Raw genomic sequence first — 20,760 nt, forward strand, 5'->3', positions numbered from 1 at the left:
ACTCATACACAAAAAGAAAAAAAAAATAAATCAGATCCTTGAGATTCTTTAAGATGATCCAAAAGAAAGTAAGAAGTAATCTTAAATCAGAGACAAAATTTTAGCCTTAATACTGTTGTGGTAGATTTTGGATCTAGCTGGTACCCAAGAATTCTTTCTTTCTGATTTGCCCCTTAGGAATGAGAGTATCTATTGTATATCTGTATTGCTACTGCATCCTGGAAAAATAACTTTTCCATTTTGCCTGCTGCAGATTAAATTTACTTCAGGATGGATAGTAATTCACACATACTTGGTTTAGATAAGAATTTGAAATTAAGAGTTATAATGAGTAAAGACTTTTCAGAACTAATAGACTGAATGTATTTTTTTCATGTGAGAAAGGATTTGAATTTGAGGGAGCAGAGTAAAATGTTACACATTGAAATGCCTGTCCTCCCATGCACTGAGTGGCAACCTGCAAAGCCAAGTGGCATCTAGAACCCAGTAAACTTAGAGTGTGTCCTCTTTGGAAGTTTATAACGAGGTAATTAAAGTAATAAGGGTGGGAAGGCTTGTTCCTACAACAAAGTAGAGAGAGAGAGATCAAGGAAGAAAGGACTTCTGACATTTAGTATTGTGAGAAAGAAAATAAATTTCTCATTTGAGCCACCCAGTAGTATTGTTTTGGCAGCCTCACAAACTAATATGTTTTCAAATTTTGGTGTATAACAGAATGAATTTCATATACTGAAGTGTGTTTCTTCAGAACTAATTTCTTTTCCTTCAGTAATGTGAAGAAAAAAAAACCCTTTTTCCCCATCATGTTCTGGAAAAAGACTCAAGTAATTTTTGTTGCTTTAAAACAGTATCAAAATCTTCATTTCTACTTAATACAGACTACGTTTATAATCTTTTTCAAAGATCTACTGACACATTAGATATGTGCATGAAGTACATAAAAATTCATCTTGTTTTGCAGCTAGGTATTTTGCATTCAAAATATATACTTTGAATATATATTTTATAATGTTCTGCTTCTGCTTCCCGTTTAAATTTTTCTTCATTGTGTTTAACAACCAAACACTTCAGAAAGTTTCCACTCTTTCATTCATTTTTTTTTTTCATCCTTACATAAAGGATTGAACCCAGGACCTCAGGCATTCTAGATAAATGCTAACCATACCACTTAGCCATATTCTGAGTCCCTTTTAACCATATTCACATTTTTGAGAAGTAATGTAAAAAAAAAAATGTTTTGAGACATGGTCCCACTAATTATCCTGGCTGGCCTCAATTAGTAATCCTCCTGCTTCAGCATCCTGAGTAGCTGGGATTATAAGCGTGCACTACCACAACTAGCTTTCTATGGGATTCAAGGCAAGCACCAAGTATACATTTGGTACCCTATGTATTCCATAAATTCTATAGACCTTTCATAATTCTAAGGCAATTACTAGTGAACTCAATACAGATGCATTAGCACTGGAAAAAAAATTAAAGGTCAGTAATGTTCTTTAAAACACAGGTAGCTAGACTGTCTTATGTGGTGGTATAAGTGGTAGAGCACTTGCCTACCATGTGTGAAGCCCTGGGTTGAAGAATCCCAGTTAACACACATACACACAGAGCAACATAATGGTGGCACCAGCTGTAATCCCAGCAGCTCATGAGGCTAAAGCAGACGCTAGCTTCAGGCAATTTAACAAGGCCCTAAGGTACTTCAGGGAGACCCTCTTCCTAAATAAATAAAAAGGGCTGGGGATGTGGCACAGTGGTTAAGCACCCCTGATTTCAATCTCTGATGCCAAAAGAAAAAGCTACATAGGAATGGGAAGACTTGTATATAACCCATGTATATATTGTGTTGAAATGAAGATCTCTTCTTTTTCAAGACTTAGGTAAAAAATAAAAATAAAAATAAAAATAAAGTGTGTCACAAGCTTTGTAAAAAAGTATCACTTGTCTGAACTATTCCTGTTCTTTTAAATTAGGAAGCCATACCCTTTTCTTTGTTTCTAGGTGCTTTACAGAAATGATCATTTAATGGTCTAATAATCATGAGGGGGCTGACAAGAAACTTAACAGTGTTTGGGGTTTGTGTTTGTTTGTTGAATGGATGCCTAAAATTTAATGAATTATGTGAGATTGCACCGTATCATCAAATGTATATCTTCAGGCCAGGAGCAGTGGCTCCAGTGGCTGAGGCAGGAGGATCCTGAGTTCAAAGCCAGTCTCAGTACTAAGCAACTCTGCAAGACCCTGTTTCTAAATAAAATACAAAATAGGGCTGGGCACATAGCTCAATGGTCAAGTGCCCCTGAGTTCAATCCCCAGTAATCCCCACCCTCCCTCACACCCCCCCACCCCCCACACCCCCCAAAAAGTAGATCTTTGAAAATACTTGAATACTAGTTATTTGAAAAGTATTATCTTTCAGTGATACATATTCTCAGTTTGAAATAATTTTCTATAAAGATATTTACAATTTTGGGGGGAAAATCAAAGTAGTGTTTTGAAAATTATGTTGTCAATTTTTTTTTCAAGTATGTTGGCTTCCTTTTCTAAAACGTTTCATGATTTTAAGATGACTGAAGCTAAGGATACGAATTCCAATTTTGAAAAAAGGTATGGTAGAAAACAAAAATGCATGCCTTTACATTCATATTTTGCGCCTGTATGCTATTGGCTCTATTTTTATGTTGTTTGAATGTCTTTTTCTAACATTTAGATTTATAGTGAAGTGTAACATGCAAAAATCAAGATGTTGTCTAACAAGTCAGTGTTGTAACTTTCTACTAGTAACTTTAATAGTTTGGATTCCAGTGAGCGCCTGAAAAATTGAAAGTTACGACACAAAATTTTGGAATTGATTACTGTTGTCTGTTCAACTTTCCCCAGACTTTTTAAAAGAAAACCTTGTAAGTAGTTTACAAAAAAAAAAAAAAAAAATTTAATAACAGTTTTAAGGGAAGGCAGGGGTCGACGATGTTAAATCTTACATTATTCCCCCTGCACTGATGAAGGAAACATGGGTCTGAGGGCCTACAAACAATTCAGGCTGGCAACAGCGGCCTGGACTGGAGCTCAGAGCGGTAAGTCTTTGGCGAGAGGCCCCGGACCACGGATATGGTGGGGGATTGATTGCCTAGATCGCCTGCAATACCGCGGGTTCAGCGGACCCCCCGCGTGGACTTTACGGACTGTCGAGGCCAGGGCGCGTGCCGCGCTGCAAGCGGGAGGGAACGCGGAAGAGGGAAAGAACGTTGTGAGTTAGGCCTCCAGAGACCTCGCCGCGGCGAGGCTGCTGGGCTCCCGGGTCGCGAAGCGCCTGTGGGACCCACCGGGCGGAGGAGGGGTCCATATACCCTTCCGCATTTTCCTGGGTCTCTCTCCCGGGCGGTGACGTGACGTGCTGACGGCGGGCCCGAGCCGGGTAGCTGGGCCGCTTTTTTGTCAGCTCCGAGCTCGGCCCCTCCTCCCTCCCTCCGCCCTTCCCAGCAGCCGGAGCCCGGCCCAGCGCTCCTGAGAAAGGCCGTGGTGCAGCACCCGCCACCGTCCCTGATTGCTTGTACGCCGGTCCGGTGAGTCTAGGGTGCTGCCTTGGCCGTGGGGCCTAGTGCACGCGCGGCGGCCCGGTCTTGGCCTGGTCGGCGGCCCGCAAATCGCCCTTAGGCGCTAGGCCGGGCGGAATGGCGCGCGGCCCCGAGCAGGCCACGCGGAGGCCGCAATGCCTGATTGTCCCTAGCGGCAGCGGAGACGCACTCTCAAGTGGTTGTAGGTTGGGGAGGGGCTGCACGGTGTTCAAAGGATCTCTGGTGGGCACTACTGCGGACCACGGGCACCGCGCGGGGACTAGGCCTGGCTGGGAGGCGAGGGGTGTAGGCCTGGAGTAAAGGCCGCGGGCTGGCTGGGCGGATTTCGCAATGTAAATATCGCGTGGGAGGGGGCAAGATGGCGGCGGCTCGGGCCTTCAGCGCGGAACGACTGGGCAAGTTGAGGGGTTGGAGGCGCGCCATCTTGAAGGAGGTGTCTGGGAAGAAAATTCCGCTATAGTCTTTAGGGGGTGGGAGAGCAGGCTGCGGCTGCTGGCTCCTAGCCCCGGATTCCCTGCGTCGAGACGTGTGCGCGCGCAGGGGCGTGCTCGTTCTTCTCTGTGCCCTCAACACTTGCTGCATTCTTGAGAGGTGGGATTTCTGGCGCTCAGTAGCCCTTCCTCCCGCCTCCAGTGCATTTCTGCTGAGCAGCTGAAGTCTGCTATTACTCTGCCCAAGTTAGCTCTTTGCCCCAAGTCCCAGAGGCTTTCCCGTCTCACATGTAGCCACCTTAGTTCTTGGGTCGGTGTCAGCAATAAACACCACAAAGTAAAACCATAAATGAGCATTAGAGTGACATAGAGAAGGTGGATTTCCTCTTTAGTGGCATTTTGAATATATTAAAAAATAAAGTTTGGTCATGATCTGTAGAAGAAAAGGGCAAGTTGTACAGCACGAAAGCAAAGGAGTAAAGCCTTTTTCCAACAACTGTATTTAAATAATTTGTAATCTTATGTACAGTTTACTTTTTTGCTTAGAGAAGATTGGAGAAGAGGCACATTTACTTATTGGACAACTAAATGTATAAATGTGATTTGTTGTTCCTGAAATGGTATTATATTTAGTTAAAAAGTCTTAACTCCTCAAATACTTTTGACTGCATAATATTTTGTTTCGCTGGACACTCAAAGCCCAGTGTTAGCTGATAAAAAGAAAGGTTCTTACACTGCAGACTTGAGTGCAGAAAGTTCTTGTTGGGTGTTTAGAGGAGGAGGAGGTTTCCATATGGATCACCAGGGAAAGGTTTTAAATGGACAATGGCGATTTGATAAGTTTATTGAAGAATAAGTAAGATTTGTTAGATAGAGTTTGGAGAAGGAAAAGAAATATTACAACAGTGAAAGTCTTAAGCAATCTTCTTAGATTGGCTAAACCTCATGATATAGATTGGAAAGTGGTGACATTTCCCTCCAGAAAAGCTTGTGATTGTGAAAGTAGCAGAATGGTAGCACACCTGAACAGTAATTATTAGCAGTTCTGGCTCAAGTGGCTAGAACAGTTTCAAAGTTGAGGAATTATGAGAGTTAGTACTAAATTGACTTGTTTTTTCTCTACTTAAAAAATTGTTAAGAATGTGTCTTTTTAGACAATCTCCTGGGTTGCTGCTGCTTGTCCATCCTCAAGTCTCACACCAAATGTCCATTTGCTCATAAGTATTGCACTCAAAATAGTAAGCAAAACTTTATTTACCCTGGTTCAAAAACTACAACAATATTTAAGGTTAAGAACAGGTTGGAAAAGTAATATCTCAATTTTGTAAGCTTTCAGTATTCTCAGGCAAACCTTGTCCTAACGGAAGTGGTTATGTGAGGAGAATAACTTTTTTATTATTCCTGAAGCCTCAAATCTGATGCTTTAACTTAGGAAAGTACTAGATGCAGATGGGCAAGGAAACACATAAAACACTTTTGGTTTTTTTCCTGTAATTTTATGATATGAAAACAAAGTTTTCAATTTTTCTAGACTAAGAGATCAAAGAAGTGATGCTTCATGAGCATTCTGATGGAATCTGGAGATACTCAGGTGTATAACAATCACAGTTGAGAAGAAGCACTGCATTGCAGAAGTCTTAAAGCAATTTGCTAATGCATTCTGTTTGTTGACTGTAGAAGTAGTTGCTTTTATATCTTAACAGCCAAAGAACTGTAAAGAAGATAGAATTATATTTTGCACAGTACAGCAGCAAAAAGATGTTCCAGTGCAGCAACAGTGGATTTCCGAGATTAAGGTTAAATTAAACTCAATCGTAAGATGACAGGTAAGTGTAAAACTTTAATCGAGTTTTATCAGAAATAGTTGGACTTTTATTTAATTGTTTACATACATAGGTTTGGGTTTTGTGGTTGTTTTTTTTTTTTTTTCCTAAGTGGTGAGCTTAATAATTGGAATAAGTGGTGGAATACCTTATTGACCTTATTGACGTTGTTTAGGACTAGCGAGGTGTTAGTTTTTAAAATTCAAGTATTTTTCAAGTGCTCCTTTCTTATTTTAATAAATGCAGTGTAGAGCTGATATAGCTCAGTTGGTAGAGTGCTTTCCTGGCATACACAAGGCCCTGGGTTCAATCCCCAGCACCTCAAAAAGAAAATAAAATGCAGATTATTTTTCACTAATATTGTTTGTACTTGTGCATGCTAGAAACTAAAATTTTTGATTCAAGATCTTTGAAGTATCTTATTCCTAACATTTTTTTCTTTAATCAAACTGAAATGACTGACATCTAATGTAAATACTTGATCTCTTCTACTTTTTGCTTTTCCTTTATTCTACCTAGATTCCTTTTTTTCCCCCTGCTCCTTTAGCTGAAGGGAGATTGCCCTCTGTTGAAGTTCACTTTTTTCTGTTATGTTCTTCTATGCCTTTTGTCATTTGTTATTTGTGATGTCCTACTGCCATTTGTTAGATATATTCACCTAACAAAAATCTTATGTTTCTATTTACTTCTACCAATACTTTTTTTTTGTCCCACTTTTTTCCAAATTATATAATTCCAAAATTGGGAAACAGTTCAACAGTGTGTTAATTTGAGTATCAAAAAAAAATGCGTACTTCACAAACCTTGTGTGTTTTGTCTGCCTGCTGTGGTCTTACAATTTAAACAAAGGATATCCCTTGAGAATGAATCCTTTATCCTGTTATTTTCAGTCTTTCTATTCTCCCCCCTCCCCACACACACACATTTTTATTATTATTTGTTAATTTTAGGCATACCTGACAGAAGAGTATATTTTGAAATACAAAGATGGAATATAATTTATTCTAATTAGGATCCCACTCTTGTGATTATGCTTGATATGGAGTTTGACTAGTAGTGTACTTCTAAATGAAAGTAGGAAATTTATATCCTAATTCATGTTACTAGTTCTCCCATTCTTCACTTTGTGCATTATCATTTTTACCCTTTTATTTAGCATTTGGAGTTACTTACTGAACATTGCCTTCCCTACCTCATTGACAGCATCATTGACTGGTACCAAATTTATTTTACAAATGGCATGTGCCTAGTAATATTCATTAAAAATACTTTTACATCAGAGTTCCTAAAATAGCTGTGTGCTTCATCTGTTTCTACTCTAAACTCTGAATTTTTCAGGCTTGTTCTTATAGAATAACTTAGATATTGTTTTAGCATGAAGTCTATTATAAACCAGTATTTTTTGAGGTCTTCCCTAAACTTTGAAAATCCTAATTTTTATTCCTCTTTGTATCTCTAGCAGAATGATTCAGCCCATGAACATTATTTATGAAAATATACTTGAATAATTTGAATTGAGAAATATATATGGAGTTTGAGTGGGTCTTCCTTGACTAGTCAGATACTATGTTCTAAATAGTATATATATTAAGACGTATTGAATCCATTTTATGTCCACACATGATCAAATCACAGAACTCAGGAACATTATTTTTTCTACCATGTCTTCACCTCAGTAGACAAGGAATGTGAGCAGCCCATTCTTAGAGGAACAAAATTATTTTTCAAAGCAACATTTTAACAATATAGGTGCTTTAGAGCTATAAGATATGATGTGTAAATAATACATTGGAAGCTTATCGTGTGTGTGTGTGTGTGTGTGTGTGTGTGTGTGTGTGTGTTAATGTGAAGAAAGAGCCTAGGTCCTTTGACATGCAAGGTAAAGTACTCCGCAACTGCCTACATCCCAGCCCTAAAACCTGGTTATTAAAAGGAATATTTGAAACAAGAAGTTAAAAAAAATTTAAAAAATATTCTAAAAGTTAAAGTAACTAATAATATACTAAATATTTAAATTATAAATTACCTTAAAGATGTTGAAAAGCCGCTACTCTGATGTAACAAAGTATAACATTTTGTTTGATATTTACTTCTTACCTCTTCTTTTAAAAGAAATGATGTCCTGCAGATCCAATTAAAGAGCTGCCTTATTACTGCCCGTTTCTCTTTTTCCTCGGACCAGTATACTCCTATGTATGCCCAAGACAATTTGTATTTTAATGTTCTATAAAGTTGATATTGTACATGTTATTTTATATATTATTTTTACTTCACTGAGTTTTTCAGACATAGACACATATATTTTCCATATATGACATGGATCTAGTTTGTTCTTGAAATGTGATTTGGATCCCTGGGAAGCTGTCACTGAGGGTATCTGAGCAGCACACTTTTCATAAAAATACTAAAAAGTTATTTACCTTTCTTATTTTGATACTTCCGTGAATATAGTGTACAGTGCAATTTTGCTGAGACTACATGATAAATGACTTCAAAAACTCAGTGACAGAAGGAAATAAGGAATCCATCTGACTTAGGAAGATGTTAAACAGACCTGGGATTGGTGGTGTACACCTATAATTCTAACAGCTCTGGAGGCTGAGGCAGGAGAACATCCATCCCTGAGTTCAGTCTATAGTACCCCCCGCCACCCCATGCTCCTCTCCAAAATAAAAGTTAGAGAGATTTGCAATAAAGTTAATTTTTTTAATTTCAAAAAATTTTCATTATAAATATTGTTTTATGCTTTCATTTTGTGATTCATTAGTTTTAAGTGAAAAAATGTAATAAATCTTTTAAAAATTATTTAGCTTAAATTTTTTTAATGGTAAATAAATAATGATAGTATAACTTAGAGATAGCATAGATGGATAGAGTGAGGTGGTCATATCAATTTTATAGTTTAGTTCCCTATAGCTATACTGTGGAACCAACCTAAGTGCTCTCCAACAGATGAATGGATAAAGAAAATGTAATAAATATATACAATGGAATATTATTCGGCCATAATCAAAAATGGAGTTACAGCATCTGCAAGTAGATGGATGGAGCTGGAGACAATCATGTTAAGTGAAATAAGCCAGTCCCCCCAAAACCAGTGACTAAATGTTCTCTGTGGTATGTGGATGCTATGTCAAAATAAACAGGAAAGGGAATTGGGGAGGAGAAGTTCACAGGATTAGACAAAGGGGAATGAAGATGAGGGGAGATAAAGAGGAATGAAGGTGAGGGGAAACAGGAATAGGAAAGACAGAAGAATGAATCCAGCATATCTTTCCTGTGGTCATATAAGAAAATACAACCAGTGTTAACTCCATATCTTGTACAACCACAGAACTCGGAAGTTATACTCCATGTATGTATGATATGTCAAAATACATTCTGCTGTAGTGTATAACAAATTAAAAAAAATTTAAAAAGCAAGAGACTCTGGAGTTTTTAAGTTTTTCAAATTTATAGAGCCCCGAGGTGAAAAAAACTGAGAGATCACTAATCTATTAATATTTTATTCAGGTTTATAAATATTATGTAGTTTGTTTATCTATTAGGTTCAGTTGGGTTGGTTGTATGCAACTCTGAAGCAGTGTTTCGGTGAACATCTTTATACATAATTTTTCTCACTTGATTCAAGTGGAATTCATCTCTTGTAGTATATTTCTAGTGTCAACTTTGCTGTGAATTGTTAAATCATTTTCATAATGCTTGTATTTAGTTCCTGCTAAATTGCCACAAATTTTAGTTTTTTCCAAATTTGGAGGGATAGAATGTTACATGTGTTAGATTACTGTTGAGATTGAACTTTGCCACCTGCCCTTCTTGTCCCTGTATATTCAGTCTTTTTCTTTTTCAATAAATATTTATACAAAAACTATTCTTGACCCAATATGCCTTTGGTTTGTTAATTTATTATATTGTTCTTATGTTCCGAATAAAAATGATTTACTGATTATATACATTGTAGGAATCTTTTTAGTCTGTGGCTTTCTTTATCCTTATTTTTAGGGTGTTTTATTGAATAAGACAATTCAGAGAAATGTCTTTAATTTTTTTTATAGCTTATAGTTTTAAGAAATTCCTTTTCTATCACAAAGTTATAAACAGTCTGTTTTTTCTTTTGGGTTTTTAATTTTCCCCCCCCTATAAATGTGTGTTTTCTTTTGATTGGCTGAAATCCAGGGCTGTATTCATGCTGGCCAAGCTATGGTTCACGGTCCTTGTACTTAGTTCCTACTAAATTGTATATGAGGCTCTATATCATTGACAAGAATTTAATTTTTTAACAACTTTTTTTTTTTAAGAACATTAACCTAAAAATTTGTGTAGTATTCTAACCTTTTTAGTTAAGTCTTTTTCCATACTAGTAATAAAATTCAGCTCATGGGGTGTATCAGATTCTCTTATGTGTATTTTACGTTGGTTTTGGTCTCAGTATTTAGCCATGTAGAACAAAGGTTTTGATAAACATTGTCCTGTTGTCCCCATTCCCCTTATGCTGTAAGTTAAACCCATGCCTATTCAAGGTAAGGCAAGTATTTTTTGCTCAGCTGTCCTCCCAATCAATTTGTATTTTCATAACATCAGTTTTCATCACCTTCAAGATTGTTATCATAACAATATGTGTACAATTCTAAGATTTTATTAATATATTAACATTTGTATATCAATTCCCCATGATAAGTTTTTATGTTTTGTTTTTTTAATATGTGAATCTGTAAGCTAGGAACTTATAAACAGGTGAAACAACTAAGTGGTGGAGCAGAATTTGAATTTCACTGTGTAGCCCTTGTTGACTGTATTTTGTATTTTTGCCATTGTGCATAGCAATTTCAAAATGTTATAACCACCATTTCTTATAGTTTGTGATAGAAATTCTACTAATTATGCAATCTTACTGAAAAATAACAAGACAATAATACATACATCTTAAAATCAGAATATATTTCACAACTGAAAGAACAATGACACCTAGGTAGTGGTCTTGATGCGTTATCACTGTTCATAGTACTAATGAATTGTTCATTTTGACATCAGTTCAAATGAATTAGATCTTATCCAACAGTTTGCTAATGTGTCATGTGAATTGATCATTTTGTTAACAACAAAATTTTGTTATTTTGTTATCAACAAAATTGTTATCTACAGAATTGCAGCCATTACTATCGCTACATGTTGGTAATGCCAACTATCCAATCTGAAGATCAGGTAGAATAATTTGACCTCAGAAGGTTGTAATAAATTTCAGAGTAACCAGAGTCTGGTTTGATTGAATTTATTGCTTAAAAAAGAATTGGATAATTGAGTGTCCATATTGAGTGTCCATTTATTGCCTATTCCTAACTTTGAAAAGAAGCTCCTTAGCATACATTTGTGTAGTCCTAGTTGAATGGTAGGAGAGAATTGGGATAAGCAAAACAATATTTTTCATCAAACAGGATTATCAGCATCGGGATAATCTTTTACTTCAAAGCAGGTCCTACATATGTTTATTAAGCATGCTTCATCACTGGCGATCTCATTGTTCAGAGGACTGTTGTTAGAAAGAAACGGAAGGTTATACAGCTTTTGAGTAGAAATGTGAGCCCAGAATAATCACATTAGTTAAATGAAGTTTATCAATTTCCTACATCACTTTCTTCCGTTACATTTTTCTTTCTGTTAGAATGATTATTTTAAACTCTATAAATTTAAGAACTGTAGCGTATGTAAGATAAAAATTCTAAATGATGACATAGTGTTCATTAGGCAGTGATTTTAATGAGTGATAACTTCCTTAATGTGGTGAATAAACAGCAGTAATACTATTTAATGGTTTGTTCGGTTTTAGTTTTCTAATTAGCTATATTTTCTGTGAACAATGTTAGATTTACTTTCCAGCAGTCCAGGTACTTTAAAGATTTAAATACTTCCAATATTTTGGTTTTACATATTAGTTTTGAATTATTTTGGAGGTTTTTAAAATTTTCTTTCCAGTTTGAAAGTTTTCATAAGTAGAAAGTAAAATTGGGGGGAATGTTTTTGTTTGATCTCCTTATCTTTCTCCTTTTTAAGTATCAACAACTCTCAAGAGGGATATATGTGTATTTGTATGGTTTTGCTGTTTTTTCCGTCTTTCTTCCTAGTGTTGGGAATTGAACTCAAGATGCTTTACTACTGAGCTACACCCTGGCTTTGCTTTTTATTTTGAAACCTGATCTTACTAATTTGCAAGAGAATGGTCTCAAAATTGTGATCTTGCTTTCTTAGCTTCCCAGTCCCCTAGCATTACAGCCAAGCATCACTGTACTCACAGCGTTTTTTTTTTTTTTTTTTGGTTTGTTTTTTTAAGAACTGTTTTTATTGACATTTAATATTAATTATTTTATTCCTATTTAAAATTATTACTAATGTGTCACTATTTAATTAGATTTGAAAGTTTTTTTTGATCCTTTTTGTTCATGTGTTTTCACCTGTCCTTTGAATTTATTATGTCATTATTTTTTAGTTTGGGGGGCAGGGAAGAAGATGGAGTTGCTGTTTTAGCTCATTGATATTTAATGTATCTATTTTTTTTCTTAACTGCAGATGTATTTTTAAAAAAACAGTTTTCTTCTTAGCACACTATAGTTCATCTTTTGCTTTTGCTTTTGCTTTTTTTTAACCCAGAGGCCTTTAACTACTGTGCCACATCTCAGCCCCTTTTAATATTTTAATTAGAGAAAGAGTCTCAATGAATTATTTAGGGCCTCACTGAGTTACTGAGGCTGGCACCATCCACCTGCCTCAGCCTTCCAGGCTGCTCAAGGTTATGATTTTACTTCTTGAACTGTACTATTAGGTACCTAGCTTCAGGGCTATTCCATTTAACATTAAGCATTAATTCATTATAAAATGAATGATTCTTATCTTGAAATCTTTTATTTTAATAGTTATTTGATTTGGTTAATACTGCTTTTTCTTTCCTTTATTTTGTATTTATGTTTCCTATAAAATTATAGAAACATTTTTAAAAAGTGCAAATATTTATGTATGTGTTTTTTTTTTGTTGTTTTTTTTTTTTTGAAAAAAAAATCATTGAAATTTTCAAGATTCTTCATTAAATTTTTCTAAATTGCAACAAGGGTTGTTTTTTTTTTTTTTTTGAAAAAAAAATCATTGAAATTTTCAAGATTCTTTATTAAATTTTTCTAAATATTATGTATGTATGTTTTTACACACACACTTATATGGATAAAAATAAATTATGAAATAGCAAGTATAAGATGTTTATTATATATTGTTTCACGTTATAAGTATTTGTGTATATATTTTTATATACACGTGTATATAAAAATATGTACAAATACTTATGTGTGTATATACATGTGTGTGTGTGTGTGTGTGTGTGTGTGTGAAGAGCATGTGATTTTTTAAAATGCCTTTTGAGATAGGCTTGATGGTGCATGCTTATATTTTCAGTAAAGTACAGGATGAAGAGGCAAAGTACAAGAATGGAAATTGAAGGATTTGCATGTTAAATTAGTAATATACTCTCTCAGAATTAAAAAAAATAAAATAAAAATGTTCCTTGAGCAATTATTATGTAACAGGAGTTATTAATCTTCTATTAGAAAAAATTTTATTACCATAATTTCTGGGTTTTGTATACCTTTATTTTATTTATATTTCATCTCTAATTTTTGTCTTTTTTTAGTCACTTTGCTTACATATTTGTTAACATTTGGTTTCAAAAAGGGGAGGGAAATTAGAGTATTTCTTTTAGTTTTAAACTTGTATCTGAAGACTTGTTTTGTACCGGGAAAAAAGAAAATATTAAAATTTCTGTGCAAGGTGAGCAAAAGATAGGTTGAAAAGAGTGGTAACTAAGGAAAACAGTGTTTAAACTTTATTAGGTCAAAAATATTATAAAAATAGCTTAAAAATTACAGTAAAAGTCACTTTTGAGGAGGATGTTCATTTTCAGTTTATAAATTGAAAATCTACATCCTCAAAAAGTGACTTTTGTCATAAATAGTATAGTATGTATCATTCTACTTAATAAAAGTAATCTATTGTTGAGAAGCAGTTACAGTTTATCAGGTAAAAGTTTTTAATTTAATCCCCATTGAGATTGAGGCTAAGGTAATGCAGATTTTAAATTAAATTAGTTGAAATGTATGTAAGAAATAAAACTGAATGATGGTGGAGTATGACGATCATTATTATCCAAAGTACAGGTATGAAGACACAAATTTTTGTGAATATACCAGAGATATGAGAAATTGTGCTCTATATGTGTAATAAGAATTGTAATGTCTTCCGCTGCCTTGCTAAATAGCTTGAGGTTGACATTGAGCTTACCGTCCTCCTTGTTCAGCTTGCCTAATTATTGGGAATTATAGGTGTATACCTAACTAAATGACAGCCTTCTTAAAAACGTGCAACAGAATAGGGGTAACGTGCCCTTGAGTTCAATCTCCACTTCCAAACTAGACCAAGTTTGGGAGGCTGAGGCCAAGCCAACCTCATCAAATTAATATGGCCTTAAGCAACTTACTAAGAATTTATCTCAAAAATTTAAAAAAAATAAATAACTGGGGATGTAGGTCATTGTAATGTGCCCCATTTCAATGTCCAGTACCCACTTCCCCCTCATAAAAGCAAATAAAAGAGCTTAAGATAAATAGGAATATGAATTTTAAAAAACCTAACACTTCTTTACTAATAGTAAAGATATATTATTGTGAAATAAATATAATGAAATAATCATTCTTATAAAATTGTTATTAAAAATTGAAGTATTTACTTTTATGTGCACTAAACTAAGACCTAAAGGAAAGGATAGCTGTGGTATAGAAAAGTTAAAATATTAAGGCGTCAGGTTTTTCCAAATTAGTTTTGCAATTGCTAATTTAGTTCCAAAAAAAAAACAGTGTTCTTTTAAAAGAAATGTAAATACCTATGTTGCAAGGCACAGAATGTGTATACAAACTTCAAAGGAAAAAAAATAGGACATTAATTGTACATTTTTTTATTAAGATTGGTAAAAATTGTCAGTAGTGCTAATTCTCAGTGCTTACTAGGTTTGAGAAAAATAGACACACCACACATTACTAGTAAAGGAATGTCAATTGCTCAAAGTCATTTTCTTTTTTTTTTATTATTATTACTGATAGAAAGCAAATGGCAGTTTTCAATTGGAGAGAATAGGGTTTAATGAATACAGAGTTTCAGTTTTTAAGATGAAAATGTTACATGTAGGTGGTGGTAATTGTTGTATAACATATTGTAGACAATTAAAATGGTTAAGATAGTAATATTTTTTATTATTTATATTTTACCACAAGTTTAGAAAAATGAGTAAACAACTTTAATTCACAACACATAGAAACAATAAACCCTGAGAGTGAGAAGAATCTGATTTCTATAGTTATCAAATGATAAACTGCAAAATGTTTAGTTTTCTTTTTACTGTAAAATTAAATTTATTTAAGAAAATACACACAATTCCATCTTGTTATATAAAATAAAAATTTCTTGTGTTTTGAGGGGCAGGAGAAGGAAGGAGTTATCTTTTCACCAAATCTTATATGAGCTCACTTCATGACAGTGGAATGCATTACAATTCCCAAAGTCATCTTCTAAAGAGCATCTTAATGGTATCTATGAAATTTTTATGTGTGTAATATTCTGAGTAATTTGATTTTTTTTTTTACACATATTCTTGTAGACATGTACCCACGAAAAAAATAAACATTTGCTGGGCTCATTTCACAAAAAGTTAAACAATCTTCTTATCATTTTAAAGTAGTAATGTATACTAGACTCTGCAGTGACCAGAAGTGCAAATGATAGAAGTGACTATTGAATTCTTTGATAGAACATTTCTCAATAATCCCTATCTATTGGGAGTAAGAAAACATTCTTGGGAACATAAGTCTTAATGTAATGTCACTGTCCACATTACCCAGAGTACAAAAGTCCCCTCCTAGATATTTAGTCCTCCAAATCAGTAAGGAACCCCAGTATTCTGACTTTTTGATACCTTCAGTTTGGTTTACTAGTATTTGTACTTTGTAAGAATGGATGATGCATAAAAATATCTTTGTGCCTTTTCAGAGCAACATTCTGTGAGATTTATCTATAATTTATATGTAGATATGATTCTCTTTAGTTTATAATACTGTTATGTAAAAATTCTATAATGGATTTAACCACTGTGAAGATGTTTAACATGTGTACTATTTATGCTCATGAGCATTTTCAAGGAATATGGTCAACAGACATTTTTACATTCATGCATATATTCTAGTTAGATGCACACATAAGAAATGAGTTTTAATAGAGTACTGAGGTTAAAGTTTTAAAAATAGACATGACATAGTACACTTTTTTTTGAGAATCAAGATATTTCTGCATTTGCTGATATTTTAAAAACAAAGAGTTGGCAGCCTTTTTAATGTAGTACTCCATTGCTACATAGGAATTTTTTGAATACCATTTTTTGCTTTTCTATTCTTGAACTCAGAAGTTTTTCTGTTTTGAGTTTCTGTTTACATCAAATGAAACTGAGAAGCTCGACTTGCTTCAAATAATTTGTCCTCAATTTCTTCATCTTATTAAATAATACTGGTTATTAGTTTACATTGTTAACGAATAGTAGTGTTAAAGGGCATCCTGGTCTTAATTCTGACTTTTTTGGAAATAATATGTAGTGTTTACCCCTTAAGATTAACACATGGCATTCTTTTTTAAAATGATAGGATTATTTCTTTGTGTGAGCTATTCATAGACTCTGCTGTAGCAAATGTGGGCTAAATGTGAGATTCTATTTATATATGTATACACACATACTCATATATTTACTCTATTAAGAACACATTATTTAGCCATAGAGTGATTGTTTTGTTTGTGTTTGTCAAAAATAAGTGTTGATTCCAGCTTTTCATCATGTATTGAGAATGTCATGAGGTTTCCTCTCTGAATATGGTCTATTGGCTTCTTCCTTCTCTTACTGAAAAATGTTACTTTATCAAAATCTGTGTTCTTGCTTTAAATAATGGTTGACATTTGCAAGCACTTGGCTTGGGTTTGATAAATAGTAAGTTTGGGATTGATATGAATAAATTTGATGTTTTCTTTTTAATGATAATTGGTTTTATAGAAGAAATTGTGAGCACTGTTAATATTAGCTTATTGGAATAGTCTAAAATAATTCTGAATTTTTAAAAAATTTATTTATTTATTTTGATGCTCTAGGATTTCTTAATAGATTTAAAATGACCTGTTCCTGGGAACTGAACAGCAGCAACAAAAAATTCCCAGGAAACCATTTAGGCTTGAAGTTGTTTGAAAGGGTAAAAAATAGTGTAATTTTCTCAAAATAGTTTTTACTAGGATTGGTGAAGTCTTATCTCTTTGATTTAATACTAGTAACAATGTTTCCAAATAGATCTGTTAAATTAATTTTTTTACCCTATACTGGCATAGATTATACATTCTATTACAAGTAGTTTCATTTTTTTAAATAATTATGATTGTTTGTTTCAAAATTCATATTTGTATTGTTCAGTTTTTCTCCTTTGGCTAGTTGACTAGGTTTTAGGTTTTTTTCCTCTCTTCTTAATACCTTATCCCACTAAAGGGCCAGGTTTGTTTTTTGGCTTCTTAATTTAACAGGTTACTTGAATCCTTAGCTTTGCTCCCTGTATGTATTAGTGACTGCAAAATAAATGCTTACAGTTATTCATCTTAGCTTTGCACCATAATTTCCTCATGTGCCAAATTCTGTTATAAGTTAGGAAGGTGGTATATGCTCATAGTTCCAGCCGTTCAGGAGGTTGATTAGTTCAAGACCATCCTGGGCAACATAATAATATTTCTCTCATAAAAAAAGAGAAATTCTTGTTAGCAGTAGTTTTAAGTAGCTTAAGTGTATATTTTTTCCTACCATATAGGATAAATTTGTGTTTGAAGAATTGGAAAGTAATAACGTTAATTGAGGAAGCCAGAATCCAAACAAGTGATTTTACGTAAAATTTTAAAAAGGGTATAGTTTTCAAAAATTAATGTGGCAAAGAAGTAGTTTATTGTAGTGTGCCAAGGAGATAGTATGGAACAGATCAAGAGCTATAAAATTGTAAATATAATTATACTTTTAACTTAGAATTATGTTTTTGCTGTTTTGAAAGGCAGAGGACGCCTACCTTTCACCCAAGAACTAGGGATTGAACTCAGGGCTCCATTTCTAGCCCCTTTTTTTTTTGTTTTGAGACACGGTCACCCTGAGTCCCAAGTAGTAGAATTATAGGATTCTATCACCATGCCCAGTAATGATGGAAGAATAATTTAATGTATATCTTAGATTTTCTCTATGCTTTATTTTTCTTAGAACTGCAAATTCTTCAACTATGACTTCTTTGCAGGAAGCTAATGATTTTAATTTCTGTTCTCTGTAGTCATGAATTTTATAATTTGAGGAGGGAAGTGATTTTGAGATGATGTTCTGTGCACTATTGTCAGCAAAAATAATAAAGGTTAATAAAGCTACATATAGTAGCACAGTTAAAAGTGAATTAGGAAATAAGAGCTAAGAAAATCAATTAGGAGGGTTGTGTGTGTGCTGTACTTAAAACAAAGATAAAAGAAATTATAGATCACTTCAAAGGAAGTATGCAGGTTCTTTGGTTCTTTGTCATTATTTTTATTTACTTTTTTTTTTTTTTCCTGAGCCTAAACCAAGTTTGGAAAATGACATTATAAAGTTCTTTAATTTCATTTGTTAAGTTCATATATTTTACAAAAGCAGAACTTTGTTTTGAGCACTTTTTTTTTTTTTTGTAGATAAGCCTCTTGAGCTTATTTAACTTTAAGAATAAATTACAAAAATACAATAATACATGTTCACACGTGTATATATATCTGTAATCAGCAGGACATTTAAGAGACATCATTGGCTACAAAGATCTCAAATATTTATAATTAATGGGAAGCTTAAATTTCCATTTTATAATTTAATGATCACAAGATTGGAGATTCTATTACATTTAAACATGTAATGAAGTTTTATAGCAATTACTTCAATAGTCATAAAATGTGATGATTCTTAATCCTTGGGTTGCTGCAGGCAACAGGGCCTCTGTGTGTACATGTGTGTGTGTGTATATGTGTGTGTGTATGTAAGAAATGTTCTGTGTATTCTCAGTAATTTATGTAAGAACTTATTAAACTCAAGTTTTGTATATTTTATGTAAGATCACAATTAAAATAAATTTTGAAGACCCAAAACACTCTCACCTGTTTGAGCTGCCCTTGTTCTATAGTTGGTGTATATATCACTGGAATGTTTTCTGCCTTTTTCTTTTGTCTTGATAGATTCTTGGTAAATCAAATAATTTGGACATTTCTAAATGTAAATGCTATGTGATACAAAAAATTAATGCTGGGTATACTTTGTTCCCTGGTTTAGGAGCTGGGACTAATGAGCATTAAAGGCCATGGATGAAGATGAATTTGAATTGCAACCCCAAGAATCAAACTCATTTTTTGATGGAATAGGTATAATTGGGTTGTTCTATTTCTCATCTCCCAGGTTTAGAGTTATTTGTCACGAGGGTGAATTCCCAAATAATCTGATACTGATTCATACTCTTATACCCTGTAATCCTTCCAAAGTCTCTTAGCCAACTCAGTTTTGTTATGCTGTCTGTATTAAAATATTATTGTTAACTTCAGCTTTTTCTAATTTTCCCAGTTGTTCTAGGTACTGTTAAAAAGTGTTCTAAGTGTGTTAATTTTATTTCCTTAGTAAGTAGTAAATTTTTTACAATTTTGCTAAACTAAAACAAAGCATACATACATAAATATATATATATATATGTCAGAATTTTGCATAGTAGAAGTATACTTTGGACCAAATTAATTTTTGTCATAAGGTAGAGATACCTATTTCTTCCTCCATACGGTGTATCAGCCAGGATAAGTTTTTGCTTTTAAAGGCTGTCCTTATTCCTTCTTGTACTCTGTGTGTGGCTCACTTAAACAATAGTGATTATATTTTCTTTTACACTTTGAATCTTTCTGGTCTGTCCATATATCACATCACCTTAATTCCAGCCAGAAAACTGTGCATATGATTATGATTGGAGCCATTAAGAGTGCATATGATTACATTGGAGCCATTAAAATAATCTCCAATCTTAGGTTCATGTCCTTAGTCATATCTGCAGAATTTCTTTTACCATATCACATACCATATGCAGTATCTAGGACTGGGATATGGACATATTTTGGGGACTGTTCTATTTGTTGTTTTCTTTCTACTCATCAAACTTTTGTGTTCTTCCCAGATGTTAAATACATTGACCTTTTTCCAGAGTTCCCATTTTGAAAATAGAATCCAAAATAAGATAAGTGCATAAGTATCAAATAACATCAAAATCAACATCAGTTGTTAAGTAAAACATATAGGATGCAGTTCCTCTTCATTTGTTGACCTATAGAACTAAAGTTTTATAAAGAACTATTTCTGACATACAGTGATAAGACAGATTAGGATGTTTGAGGCAAACTGGGTGAAATGGAAGGTAAAATCAGCATAAAGAAATTTTGAAATCTGCCTTATCACCTTTTGTATTTCTAGGCCTGATAATAGTTTTTTATAGACTGTGGCTCCTTCTGAATCTGACTTATTTTTTTCATCAAATATAGCAGGCACTTGTAGTCAAATAATTTTTGTACACTGTTTTCTGTCCCTGAAATTTTGGGAATCCTGTAGTCTTTATACTGTACTTTCTCTGTTCCTTTCAATAGTAGGTAGCAGTATTGCTGTTGGAATAAAATGTTCTTGTGTGTTGGATATTTTTTGCATTAAGAAAGAGGCTTATTTACAATGCTTTTTAAATTAGTTTCATTTCTGTATGAAACATCTTTTTTCTAAAAACACATCTTAATATGAAATTTCTCTATTTACCTCTC

The 20,760-nt window shown here is 33.7% G+C and overlaps 1 protein-coding gene across 2 annotated transcripts in view; it reads left to right on the forward strand.

Annotated features, from left to right (window-relative positions):
* Positions 1 to 3,506: 3,506 nt before the first annotated feature.
* Positions 3,507 to 20,760, forward strand: part of LOC143639748 (zinc finger X-chromosomal protein-like) — a 36,169-nt gene continuing 18,915 nt past the window's right edge. The window contains exons 1-2 of one of the 2 annotated variants that reach the window (XM_077107793.1): positions 3,507 to 3,563; positions 19,253 to 19,341. In XM_077107793.1, the coding sequence (XP_076963908.1) occupies positions 19,281 to 19,341 (61 nt within the window). In that variant the 5' untranslated portion in view covers positions 3,507 to 3,563; positions 19,253 to 19,280. Of the gene's footprint in view, positions 3,564 to 5,757; positions 5,833 to 19,252; positions 19,342 to 20,760 lie in introns of those variants that run through there. The other variant, XM_077107792.1, reaches the window with a different exon arrangement.

Source organism: Callospermophilus lateralis, chromosome Y (genome assembly GCF_048772815.1).
Source record: "Callospermophilus lateralis isolate mCalLat2 chromosome Y, mCalLat2.hap1, whole genome shotgun sequence".
Lineage (NCBI taxonomy): Eukaryota > Metazoa > Chordata > Mammalia > Rodentia > Sciuridae > Callospermophilus > Callospermophilus lateralis.